This window comes from Alexandromys fortis, unplaced genomic scaffold (genome assembly GCF_014885135.2).
Source record: "Alexandromys fortis isolate MF-2015 unplaced genomic scaffold, M_Fortis_MF-2015_v1.1 scaffold_8_1_9099942, whole genome shotgun sequence".
Lineage (NCBI taxonomy): Eukaryota > Metazoa > Chordata > Mammalia > Rodentia > Cricetidae > Alexandromys > Alexandromys fortis.
Window position 1 is genome coordinate 6,119,641 of NW_026067898.1, and position 13,351 is coordinate 6,132,991.

The 13,351-nt window shown below is 41.8% G+C and overlaps 1 protein-coding gene across 7 annotated transcripts in view; it reads left to right on the top strand.

The window, feature by feature from the left end:
• The window catches only part of Sestd1 (SEC14 and spectrin domain containing 1), an 89,082-nt gene that overhangs the window by 45,493 nt on the left and 30,238 nt on the right, over positions 1-13,351 (top strand). For 6 of the 7 annotated variants that reach the window (XM_050120269.1, XM_050120283.1, XM_050120266.1 and 3 more), the window contains 4 exons: positions 656-746; positions 4,750-4,863; positions 9,588-9,701; positions 10,940-11,037. In XM_050120269.1, the coding sequence (XP_049976226.1) occupies positions 656-746; positions 4,750-4,863; positions 9,588-9,701; positions 10,940-11,037 (417 nt within the window). The remainder of the gene's footprint in view (positions 1-655; positions 747-4,749; positions 4,864-9,587; positions 9,702-10,939; positions 11,038-13,351) is intronic. The other variant, XM_050120258.1, reaches the window with a different exon arrangement.

Here is a 13,351-nt window from a genome sequence, read left to right on the forward strand (position 1 = left end):
GTAGGATCAAAACCCAGTGCCATTGTCCTTGGCTTCTCTGCAGCCCTCATTGTCCGCCATATTCAGAGAGTCCGGTTTTATCCCATGCTTTTTCAGTCACAGTCCAGCTGGCCTTGGTGAGCTCCCAATAGATCAGCCCCACTGTCTCCGTGGGTGGGTGCACCCATTGTGGTCCTGACTTCTTTGCTCATATTCTCCCTCCTTCTGCTCCTCATTGGGACATTGGGAGCTCAGTCCGGTGCTCCAGAAAGTGTGGAATATATACACATTAGAATACTACTCAGCGGTAAAAAACAATGACTTCTCGAATTTTGCATGCAAATAGATGGAAATAGAAAACACTATCCTGAGTGAGGTAACCCAGACCCAAAAAGATGAACATGGGATGTACTCACTCATAATTTTTAAAGATCTTAACTTACCATGCTTAGAGTTATTTTCCTTCCTGATCAGCTTGTGACTAACGCTTCTAGAGATGAGAAAAACAATGTTAGAAATGGAAGGAATACTCTGGAGAATTTTATTGGTTGATACTGTAGGTCGGACCAGGCGAGGTGATTTGTACCCCACCTGCTATAAAGCTTTTGCCTTCCTCCTTCAGGGTCAGGGAAGAGTCTGGACCTTGTTTAACACCCATAATTGTATTTTGTTTCAGTGAGAAATGCAAGGCCAGAGGATTCACCGTGATCGTGGACGGCAGGAAGTCTCAGTGGAATGTGGTGAAGACAGTCGTCTTAATGCTGCAGGTGATTCTTTGTCCTGTGTCTGTCACTCGGGAGGTGCTTTCCATTTTATAGCAGGGTACCGTGATGAAAATTACAAGTACATATTATTTATCAGTTCATGCCCAGGCTTCTCAACAATGACTCAGTTCTGAAAAGAGATTTCACACAGTGCCATTGGATTGCTTAAATTCAATTTTTATATGTTTAAATTTATGAAGTAGAGTTGAGCCTCACCTTGCCTGTACAAGCTTTAAAGGCTGAAACTAGATTGGCGTGTTGAAGTAGTCTGAGCAAGAAAGCCTGTGGTTGTCACATGAGAAGACTGAGGGCACAGGACTCACCGGGCTGCTCCATGTGCTGTGCTTTCTGGGCTCCCTCTCTTCCCTGGGCTCCTCATTGGTTATACAGGAATGGAGGATGGACAAGTCAATTTTGAAAAAGTTTGGCAGGTGAGCCTTAAATGCTAGTGGCGGCTTTAAGAAAACAAAACCCACAAAGAAATAAAAATAAAAATTTAGGATTTGTGATGATCACACTAAGAATTTATATCCCAGAATTTATTTCATAGCTGTGTCTTTAGAACATTATTAACAGCTTGTAAATTCACATTTAATAAATAGCCACTAAGTCTGCAGAGTGGGGGCGGGGCATCTTGTCCTGTATTTCTTCATGTCCCTCACACTGGTCTGTCAGTCTCTGGCATGGAGCAGAGACTCAGCAAGCCCTTGTCTTCTGTAAGGCTACATTGTCATGTGACACGGAAACATCCCAAGGGGCGGGCTGCTCTCAGGTATCTGGTCTTCCTTAGAAGTTTCCAGAAAGGGAGCTATTGCGTGACACCCCCAGATGAACCAAATTCAGTGAAAGGCATCGGTAGACTAATTTGGGGAGAATACAATTCATTCAGCAGGAACAGGTAGCATGTGTTTGTTTTATCAAGTATCAGTGGCATAAAAGACAGTCTGAGCATGAGCAGTGACGGGCTGCTCCTTTAGGGCCGCTCAGAGAAATGGGACTGAGCTTTAAATCCTTAATTAGGAGAATCCTGTGTCGTGCTTCATTCATTGCTCAGGACGGTTGGGTTGAGAGGATTTGAGGGACGGCAATGAGGAGAGGTAATGACAGGTTTTAACTTCGGTGTCAGACTTGAGCGTGACTCAGTACTCTGCGTTATTTAAGTTCAGCCTCACAAAGTTAGAAGTTGGCAAAGCCCAAGTGTTGGGCCCTGGCTTTTTCCACACGTCTGAAGTGATCCCAGATTATTTACCTATTGCTCCACTGTTTGTTTATTTTCTAATCTGTATGGATGTAGTTTCTGCATCACATCTGTGCCTGGTGACCAAGGAGACCAGAAGAAGGTGTTAGGTCCCCTAGGACTAGAGTTACAGACAGTTGTGAGCTGACATTTGGGTGCTGGGAATTGAACCTGGGTCCTCTGGAAGAGCAACCTCTTCACTGCTGAGCCTTCTCTCCAGCCCCTGTTGCTTCCTTTTTAAGGGTAAGACTTAAATGCGTCCTCACTGGGCTCTGTCCTGAGATAAAGAGGTGTCCTCAGAGGACTGGTTTCTAAAATTGGCACAGCAAACCCTCTGCCAAACATGTGGTGGTCTCCCAACCCGAGACTTCTCTGAAAAAGTCGTTAAATTCCACTTAGGTGAGCAGTCCGTTGGTGATGGTCGTGTGCTCTTCCTCTCATCGTGACACTCACCTGTCGCTGGTGAGCCCTTGGGACTTGCTGTGATCTGCACTTGGATCTGTGGCAGTTCTGTAGAACAGTCGGTAGACTCAGTCCCTGCTGTGCTTTCTTCCTGATGGGTAATTTTGTAGACATTTAGACTGACTCATATCTGACTTTTCCAGAATTCCCTTGGCCATTTTCTCCTCGTTAACTATCTCTATTCAGGAAGTGACTTCGGTGCTTTGATCTTGGGCTGGGGTCAGATGTTTGGTAGTTTCCCCAGCTCCGTGAGAGCAGTCTGCCTATCACTAATGTTCTGAAAGAGGAGCCTTGTTTCCCTTGCTTCTCATAGTTTTCCTGTGCAGTGGCTTAGAAATACTGATTTTTCCATAGGTCAGTAACTGAAGAAACTATACCCTAAACTTCCCAGCCTCTGTGATAAGGGTTCTGAAACAGCCGAGTTCACGCTGCTTACCTTAGCGACTTCCTAGTCGTTGCAGGAACACTGGCATGCTGCTGGGGAAAGATCATTTTCCGTCTCTTTCCAAAAAATTAGAACTTGGTGCGGCCCTCGATGGCTTAGAGTAGTGGTTGGACTTTGGGGTTTAAATAAATATCTGGAGCTGACCGTGCACGAAATTTGCAAACTCGCCACCATAGAACTGAATAGTTGGAAAAAGGTTCTCGGGCCCTCAAAGTCTAATATAGTCTTCATTCCAAAAGTACTGTGTTGACCTGGTCCAGAGCCTGGGGAACTGGCGAGACACCTGATTGTGATCTGCCTTCATCGCCTCCAGCTCTAAGCTACAGTTACTTGAGTGAGATCCACTGCTAACGAAGATTAAACTATCTAACAGATATTGTTGGAATGAGTTCTGTGTGTCAGGCACTGAGGTAGAGAATGACATTCATAGATAAGTACCTGCCATTGGGAAGCCTAGGTGTCGTTGAGGAGTCAGGCAATGGGCTGTTAAGGAAATGAATGAGAAGCATTAATTGGTGGTGAGAGCTGTGATGACTGTGGACACACACACACGCCAGTATACACACACAGATATACACACACAGATGCACACACAGATACACTCACACAGATGCACACACAGAAATAAACTCACACAGATACACTCACACAGATTCACACAATATACAGATACACAGATACAGATAACACATACACTCTTACAGATGTACACACACAGATACATAAGACAGATACACTCACACACAGAGATAACACACTCAGATACATATACAAATACACAAACACACTTTTATACACATATACACAGAAATATACACACATTCTTATACATAGATACACACGCAGACACACAGACATAAGTACAATTACACACACACAGACAACAGACACAGATACATATATTCTTACACATAGATACACACAGACAGTCACAGATACATACACCTTCTAGATGCAGGGAAAGCCTCCTTAAGGAGGGAGCCCCCAGTACAGCACACAGAATGAAGAACTCCCTGAGCAGAGGGAGTGGAGGGGCAAACACGTGAGGCAGGTTCAGACTTGCGTTCTAGGAGCTATGAGCTCAGCGATGGTGGAGGAGCATGCCAGGAAGAGGTGCACAGTCAGGTCTGACTCAGCAGGGATCCAGCTTGAACTGCATTAGCAGCTATGACCAGGCATTCTGACCCCAGACGGTGTAAAACTTTGCAGAGTATTTGAGGAAGTTAGTTTGGGATGTTAACAGAACGGAGTAAAAATGAGTAGATTGCAGGGGTTTCTTCAGGTTAGACGTTTGCGCAGCTTCCTGATTAAGGAGACGTACTTAAGTTAATAATGCTAACTACCACTCTTGGTCATTGTAGAAAATGTGAAACTGTGTTGTGTGGGAAGATGGTTTGTCTTCTCCCAGTTACTGATCACAAAGAACCCTGACTTTTTATGTAATGGCAGATAAGAAACCAACTTTGTGAGAAAATGGATTTCTCATCTCCTGAAGAAATTCTTCTTGATGATGGTATTGGAAAACATTTGTCCTGCGCCTTAGAAAAACTAATTTTAATAGTTTCTTACCTAAAATATAAGTCTTGTGGTTTACTCTAAACATGCTTTCAGCAGGAATACTGTGTATAAAAAATGTGATTAATACATACGATCTGTTTAGAATTGTTCGAAAACTTCTAAATAGCTTGTCTTTCTTTATTGCCACTTAGGTTTTGAAGTTTGGAGAATTTCTTTGGCTTTCTTTTCTTATTTTTAAGACTTCGTTTTCAAGTATCGTAGCATAACCGCAAGTGTCTAGTGATTTGTACATCTAGTAAGTCATTCGCATGTGTAATCTGTGCTTATTCTTCTATGTTTTGCAGAATGTTGTTCCGGCTGAGGTATCCCTTGTATGTGTAGTGAAGCCAGATGAATTCTGGGATAAGAAAGTAACCCACTTTTGTTTTTGGAAAGAAAAGGATAGACTTGGCTTTGAGGTAAATATAATCCTTATAAAAAAGAGTTGTGTTGCGCCTTTGGAAGTAGGTCTCACTGACGTTGCTGTGCGTGTTCTGTTACTTAGAAGCGCTAGCTCTGTGCTGTACTGCAGCAGTATATACTCGGCGCTCACACACTTGTGAAATGATTGTGTCTTCCTCATGCACTGTAAAAGCTCCATCTCCATCTGTACACTCTATTAACTCCTGCATAACTGAACCCTTTGTATTTAAAGTTTTCAATGATGAGGACGAGGAACTGTGGCAAGTGGGAGGCCACTCTAGACCTCAGAGTGGACCATAGAGTGTATTGTCGCCCATATGCAATGTTTATTTTCAGGTTTTTCTTACATGGCGTCAGTTTCATTAGTCTCGATCCTGTTTGTTTAGGTCACTTTCCCTTGGGCCACCTTCAAGATTTCATTTTGATCTTGGTTTTCAGCACTTTGATTTCATATGTGTAGATCTTTCATTTGGTGTTTATCCTATTTGGTAGTCTCCGTAGTTCTTGTATCCCTGGACTGTGTCCTCCAGTTTAAAAATTCTCTGACACTGTGATTTGAAATATCTCTGTACCCTGATTTCTGTATTTCTGCGATTTTAACTATATCCATGTTAGATGATTAGAAATTTTCTCACTTTTCTTACTTGGTCTTCTCTTTGATTTTAAACCCATATTGTCCCCTTCTTATTTATTTAGTTCTGGGGACTGAACCCAGGGTTTTGTGAGTGGTAGACAGGTGCTCTGTTATGGAGCTTGTCCTAGCCCAGTTTGGGTGTTTTCTCTTTTGGAGTTTTTTTTCAGTTTTGATCCATTTTCAGACTCTGTGTTTGGTTGTGCTGAGTTTGTTGAGAAGACCGCTGGAAAGTTTCCTCATCTGTTGCCATGGTTTTGCTATGTGGCATCTCTGTTTGATTCTTGTATACCCAGCCTTCCATCCATATTCACATTCATGGATTGAAGTCACATATGAAAATATTTGGAAAAGTTCCTTCTGGGATCAGGAAATGGCTCCACTGCTAAAAGCGCTTTCTGAGCAAGGACCATATTTCAGTTCTGAACCCATGTGAAAAACTGGACCTGGTGGCACATAATTAAAACCCAGTCCTGGGAGATGGGCGTAGATGGATCCCTGAGGCTGGCTGGTTGGCCAGCCTGGCTTGCTTGTGACTGGCACCCGAGATTCTGAGGAATGCTATCCAGGGTTGTCCTCTGGTCTCCACTTATACTGGCATGTGCATTGTACAAACAGACAGATAGGCAGGCAAGAAGAAAGACAGACAGACAGACAGACAGACACACACACACACACAAAACCTAGACAAACGCACACACACACTTTTTTCTGTATTAAACATAGCTTTTGTGCCTAAACCATACTCTTAAAGCACGTTTATCTACCATTTGCATGTCATTAGGTATAAGTAAGTTAGGGTTGATTGAAAGCATGCAGGAGCTTTATGTGGGGTCTGTGCAGATGAAGTGGCACTGTAGTTAGACTACCTGAATATCTTTAGATTTTGGCACTTGGGGTGATATCCAAAGATCCAGTCTCCCTTGGGCTCTAAGTGATGAGTCTTCTTTGTCTTCTTGGTGATCTCTCATCCGTCTCTGCCCGTGCCCTTTCGGTCTCTGCATTAAAGCTGTCTGCGTGGTTCCTGCTACCTGACACGTCATCACTTGTGTCTCTTACTCTTTATACTGTTGGCTCTCAGTAAGGACTGTAGTATTTCTTGTATGCTCTTTCGTTTTATTCTGAATTGAATATTGGGAATTTTAAGATAGTAAAAGTCGGGGTAAATACCATTTGTGTGCATGTTAACCCACTTACCTTTCCTTTGTGTTTTAGCAGTGAGGGGAGGTGTCGAGTTACAGTGGCCGGGTTGATTTGGCTCTTGGCTTTGCCTTTTTGTTTTTCCCAGGGCACCACAGGCTTCAGGTTTCTCTGTAGTTCCTTTGGTTGCAGCAATGCTTGTTCTATACACCGAGTAGAAAACAGATATTTCTCTCTACTTGTTCTTGCAGCTTTGTCATTGGTGGATTTGACTGTTTTGTGGAATTAGTGGAGCCATGTGTGCTACCAATTAAAGGAAGATGGCTCTCACTAGTCCAGAGATTATTTTCCTAACAGTTTAGGTGGGAAGTCACATCCAAGAAGGTCAAGAAAGCCTGGATGCTGCAGTTGGCACCAAGGAGAGCGAGCACTTCAGACCCGCTAGGGGCTTGCAGAAAACACGACTCTGCGCAAATATGAAGTGAGCAGGTGCGCCCAGACTCAGACTGTGAACAGAATAGGGAAACCTGGTGTCTTTATGACATTTGTCACATCCTGCTTAGCATAGGTGTCTGCCCCTGCGAATGAACAGTCACTAGCATCTCGGAGGATAAAAGAAGAAGCAGCTTTGGTCTGACGTCATAGATGTTTGACTCAGAACGGAAGTGTTTAATGAATGAAGCTTTTTGTATCAGTGCCTTTCCTCTTAGTCACTGAAGAGACTCAGTTCTGAAATTTACCCAGTCAGTAAGTGCTTATCAAAAGCTTGATGTCCTAAAGAGATGGGAGTAATTTCAGTGCTGGTTATTTGGCCACTAAACATATTCAACTTCAAAGGGAAGTTCACTACCAGTTATTTAGTGGTACTTAGAGCTTAGAGATAGAATTAAATTCAACATTGATTCTTATTTAATCGAAAATTATTTTTCTTGGAGTAATTTTTGGTAATTTGGGCTTTTATAAAAGAAGCCCATGTCTTTGTGTAGATATTCTGTTTATTTTTAACAGTATAATTTTGTTACAGATACTGATGTTCTTGTAAGTATGACTAAGTGTTTTACTCTACAGAATTATATATAATATAACAAAGTTTCATTATCAGCTTTCCACATTGTCAGTCAGCTGGCCTGTTCATTGTTCCCACGGGATTTCTTGTTTTCTCTAGTTTTCCCTTTTCCTGTGCACTTTTGCAGTGCCCTTTATTGTCCTTGCTAGCCTCAGTATTTCTCTGCACATCCGGCCCGTCTGAAATCTGTACCTACTTGCTCAGCTTCCTTTTCTCTAGTAGTGAAGTCAAGTTCCTTTTACCCCTCAGCAGCACCTCCCCAGTGACCGTCAGATATCGCTGCCCAGAGGACAGTATCTGTGTGTTAATGACAAGATTAGGACTGGCATTAATCCTGACCTCAGACAGAGACACTGGAAATCAGAGTGCTGCCTCTGCCCCTCTTTTATCTGTTTACTCAAATCTGTGTTCTTCTCTGTTTTTATTACTTTTCTTGAAGTTTCCAATAGTGAGACCCAGGACCAGAGGTGTTTTTCATGTTCCTTTGTCAAGTACACCCTTGGTGATATTTAGTCTTTTTAGTTTTTATAGACGTGTATCAGAATTCTGTGGAGAGTTAAAATGGTACAGATCTACAGCCAAATTACTTTGGGCCATCGTTAGCCCCCTGAATAGCTCACCTTTGTGTCCAATCCACTGTCCTTTTAACTACAGGTAACAACCTTTAGAATATATTAACAGCAAACCCTGAGTTTCCACCAAGCTAAGAGTATCATCAGAAAACCTTGATTGACAAAAGCCTTAAGTTACTCACTTTCTTCCCTTCTGTGTCTATAAAGTCCTAGCAGCTGCTTCTTCATGGGGCCACATTATTTGGGGCAGCGTGAGTCTGTGCTTCCGCACTGTGGTCACTCATACTTCATACTGCTCAGAATAAATTAAATTTTATTATTTTGGAAATGTTGTTAGCAGTGTTTTGTGGAAATTCGTTTTATTTAGTTAGTTAGAGTTTTGGTTTGTTTTCATCCGCCAACGTATTCTTTGAGTATTGGTGCATGCACAGGAAGGTTGTGAATAGTGTCTGCTTCCTGGAAATGAATACGTACTCCTGCTGTTGGTGGTTGTGGGATTATGGGCTTTTCCATCAAGTGAAGCTTTTTAATCTTTGGTTTCTTTGTACACATTGTTGTCATTCTCGGACAGCCCAGTTTCCATCTTTCGCATCTTGGACAGATGTAACATTTCCCATCGTGAGCACATTGCAGTGAGCATCCTGCCGTATACTGAACACACTTTTGCCATCTGCAGCCTTTATTTCCACAAACTGACATTTGGATTTCCACAGTCACATCCAGACTTGATTCCCCCCACCCCCACCCCCACCCCCCAAGGCTGCTCTCTTAGCAGTGTGTTCTTTTGTAATGAAACTCAGTCACTGGCCATCATCTTTGTGTCTCAATCCCTTAGTTCTACTGTACTTTCTCTGTGTCCTTACTGGGGTGTTTGCATAGTGAGAAACTTACCCTCTCTTGCTGTATACCCACCCTTGGTCCCTCTTATGAAAAATGCTGCCTGTGTTGACCTCCATATTGACTTTCTTTCTTGGCTTAGCCTGACGAGTATCATTTCTTTTAAGTTCCCAGAGTTAAACCATTCAGTGTTTCAGTCCAGTTTATTTTTACTAACATCTTTGGTTAGTGAAGATCTTTTCAGGCTCCTGGTATTTTTTTTTTTTTAATATTGGTATCATCAGAATTTTTTGATAGTTTTTTTAGCAGATAACCATAATTGAATTGATTTGAAATGTTATGTTAAATTATAAATGATAGTTTGCTATTATTTTGAAGCAGTAGTGCACGTTTTTTTACCCTAATTCTAATTCCTTATTTACCTCCAGACTTTAATAGTTTACTTGGTTTTTTTTTTTTTTCTTTTCTCTGTAGGTTATTTTAGTGTCTGCCAACAAGTTGACTCGTTACATAGAGCCATGCCAGTTGACAGAAGACTTTGGTGGGAGTCTTACCTACGATCACATGGACTGGCTAAATAAGAGGCTGGTTGGTATAGTATTATAAAACAAGATAATCAAATGGCTTTACACATGAATATGTGTGAATAACTTTCTCATTTTAGTAAACTAAGATGTAGGTTGTTCTAATATAAAAACAAAGAAGCACATTGTGTCTGTCAGAGTAGTGTATTATTCGGAGCCCACACTCTAGTCAGGGACACTTGGCTAGCGTCCTGGTGTTAGAAACTGGGCATGTGACCTTCATTGATGTGTTTAATTTCCCATGTCTTGGTTTTCATATCTATAAGGCAGTAATAGTAACAGTACTATCCTGTGCAGTTGTGAGCAAGACAAAATGAATACGGACCTACAACATTTAGATCAGCCCCACAGGGTACAGTGGCCCTCTGTGTTAGCTGTGTCCGTTGGATCAGGACCGATAAGGTTGCCCTTAGAGTGACGGTAGCACAGTGTCCTGAGAGGTGGTCTCGATTCTCATGTGATATCAGCCCGTGGTGCCTTATGACAGACAGACAGCTTCTGCTTGTGCAGACTTGTGAGGCGTGCTGCTCAGTGTCACACGGCATTGCTTTATTGGGTTGTGGAGAGAATCGTCTCTGAAGTAGCGTCTTGAGAGTGTGTGCTAACCTCAGGGGACTTTGGTTGGCCCTGAATGAATAGCCGTATCTAAACAGTGACACCTCTGTCGGAAAACGGTATGTCTGTTTTATTGCCTGTGTTCAGATGTGGTCGAATCCCTTCTCAGAAATACTCATGTTAAAGTTATAAGTCATTTATCTATATACTACAGACTTGTCTGAAAAATATGACCAGTATTGACTGGTGATAGAGTATGGTGAGGACACGGTCTGTAATTAGGATAGGTGGCTGTAGCTGCTCTCAGTAACATTCATGTAGTTATAAAACCCATTATTGATGTAGGTGTTTCCCACAGAAGGATAAGAATGGAAATAAGTTTGAATAAATTACGTTATTATGTATTATATTTATAAATTATAATACAATAAATTATAAAAATAAATAAAGTTTGAATAATTTAATTCATTTGAAAATTCTGTTGCCATTAAAACTCTTCATTACTTGCAGTGTGATTTTGTTCTGGGCTCTTGCACTGCTGTGCTCTCTGGCGGTTGAACTGCACTGTGTGACTTTCTGGGAAGGAAGAGAAACACCACTGATAGTGCTGTTGCTGTTACCCGAAGTCCTTATTATGTATTGATTTTGAGATTATTCATGGTATGTCTCTGCACTCTCCTGTTGCAGGTCTTTGAGAAGTTTACGAAGGAGTCTACGTCATTGCTAGATGAACTTGCTCTGATTAACAATGGAAGTGATAAGGGGAACGAGCAGGAGAAGGAAAGGTGGGTGGAGTTGTCTGGTGGAGGATGCCCATGCTGCAGGCTCGGGTTAAGAGGACCGCAGTGAACAGAACTACTCAGAACTGCCACACACAGCTAATGGTCATTCGCCTTACACATACAACGTTCATTGGACTTAAGTTGGCTTTAAAAGGGGACTTTCTGATGAGTCTGGCTGTGTTCCTTTCTCCTTACATTTTCCAAGCATTAGACCATACTTGGAAAATGAAGCCATTGTCTACTCTCCTTGGTTTTGCCCTTTCCTGCAGACACCTGCAGCTTGAAATAAGATTCTTACTACTTTATTTAAATTTGTTAGTATCAAAATGTCTAGCATATAGAATTCTTGTCCTAAAACATGATACTTGGAAGGAGTGTGTCATTTCATCATAGTTGACATAGTAGTTGAGTTGTATCATCAATAAGTCTAGCTTTCTAGACTTGCTATCTTACCAGGGTGTCCATTGCCTTGATGGCCTAGCCAGTCTTCACGTTTTGGTTGGTGGACCAGGTTCCTTTCTACCCAAGGCTAACTTTAGCACGTTAAGATACAAATCATCCCTGAACTGTTGATGTCAGTGTCTCTAGAACTGTGCTTTCTTGTTAGGAAGTTTGCAGGAATCCACGCCTTCTTGTCAAGCTTGTCTTGCATCTTGCTTGAACCTGCTTTGGACCCTATGATCATGTGACAGTCGGCTGAAATAACATGGTTGCATGGATGTAAAAGGATTATAATTTTACCAAATGTTGATTAGAATGAGTTCAGAATACAAAAACAAGTAGTTTGAATTTCAGTTTAATTGAGGATAAATAGTCACAAATGTTAATCTTCTATATAGCCTATATTGTGTGACTTCTTCCTTGGAGGCATGGACAATGTCTTTTCATCCCAGGTAGAGCACCCCTGACCCACTAGAGTCATGGCTCCATACAGTCTAGCTTGGTGAACCAATTTTATTTAGGTTACTCATGGGCGCATGGGCAAGATGTTCCTTCCAAGACCATAGGAAGCTTATAGGTAGTTATATCACGAAAAGATTTTCTGTTACCAAGTGCCAACCCCTTGTATATCCTGCATGTGGAGAGAAGCCTCTTGTAAGCCTCTTGTGCTGTCTGATACACCCTCCTCCTTTCTCACAGAAGAATGTTAGTGGGCTAGTCTTATGGGAGTCTCTTTATGGTAACAAAGCTGCTCTATTTCAAGATAGCAGTTGGCATATCCTGCCTGGAAAACAGAGTTCCACAACACCATATAAAATGAAAATGTAAATACATATATATGGCTACATATGTGATTCATATATAGCTATCACACACACTTATATCTCAGGAAAGACGTACATATGAAGAGGGTACCCATGGAAAATTAGTGGATGGACAGAGTTTAATGCTGTATTCTATCTCTGCTGATAGCTGCAAACCTGGCTTAAGGGCTCTGAGGAAGCACAGCATCAAAGAAGCCAGTTTAATTGCTTCTTTAGACCTCCGCATGCTTGGATGACAGTAGGTCAGGGCTCCATTCTTTCTCTACTGATGTGTTTTTAATATTTTGAGGAAGACTGGGAAATGCTGACATGTGTGTCTACATGAAATAGTAATAAATATTGTGTCTTCCAGTCTTTTCCCACACTCAACTGTTACCGTTTTGGTTTTTTTCATACTCAGGTAACAGAATCCCATCCGTCTCTTGTGAATTTTATCAACCTTCACTGTGCTAGCTATCCCTCGGGAGGCATCTTAGCTACCCAAGAGGCAGGAGCATGGGTCAGTTAGCAAATTGCAGGATTTAGTTCAGCATATAGCAACATGGTTTTTATCTGTAATTTAGCTCCTCTAGCTTTCTTGAAGTCTCTTTCTCACCTGTTGCAGAAAGTGAAGGCAGAATCCAGCTTCCCAAGAAACAAGACAACAATAGGGAAGGCGTGGCGTGTACCTGTTAGGGTACCACACGTGCGTGCGTATATGTATGCGTGCTAGTCATGTTTGTAGGGTGGTTTTTGCCTCCTCTCCTGCTAAAGGTGTTTTAGCAGGTCTAAGAATTTTCTAGTTGGTGTTGTAGGGTGTTTTAGTTACATGATTGTGGACCATGTCATCTTCATTAAGGGACAGTTTGACTTTGTTCTCTCCCTTTTATACCCTTTATTTCTCCTCTACATTGCTGTAGCTAGGGTCTCAGATACTGTGTTGAATAAGAATAGAGAGAGTGAAAACCCTTGTCTCCTTCTGTCTGTTGAGGTTTTTGTCCTTAAGTCTGTGTGTTCTATATTACACTTACTTAATTATGTATGTTGAACCATTCTTACGTTTGCTCTGAAGC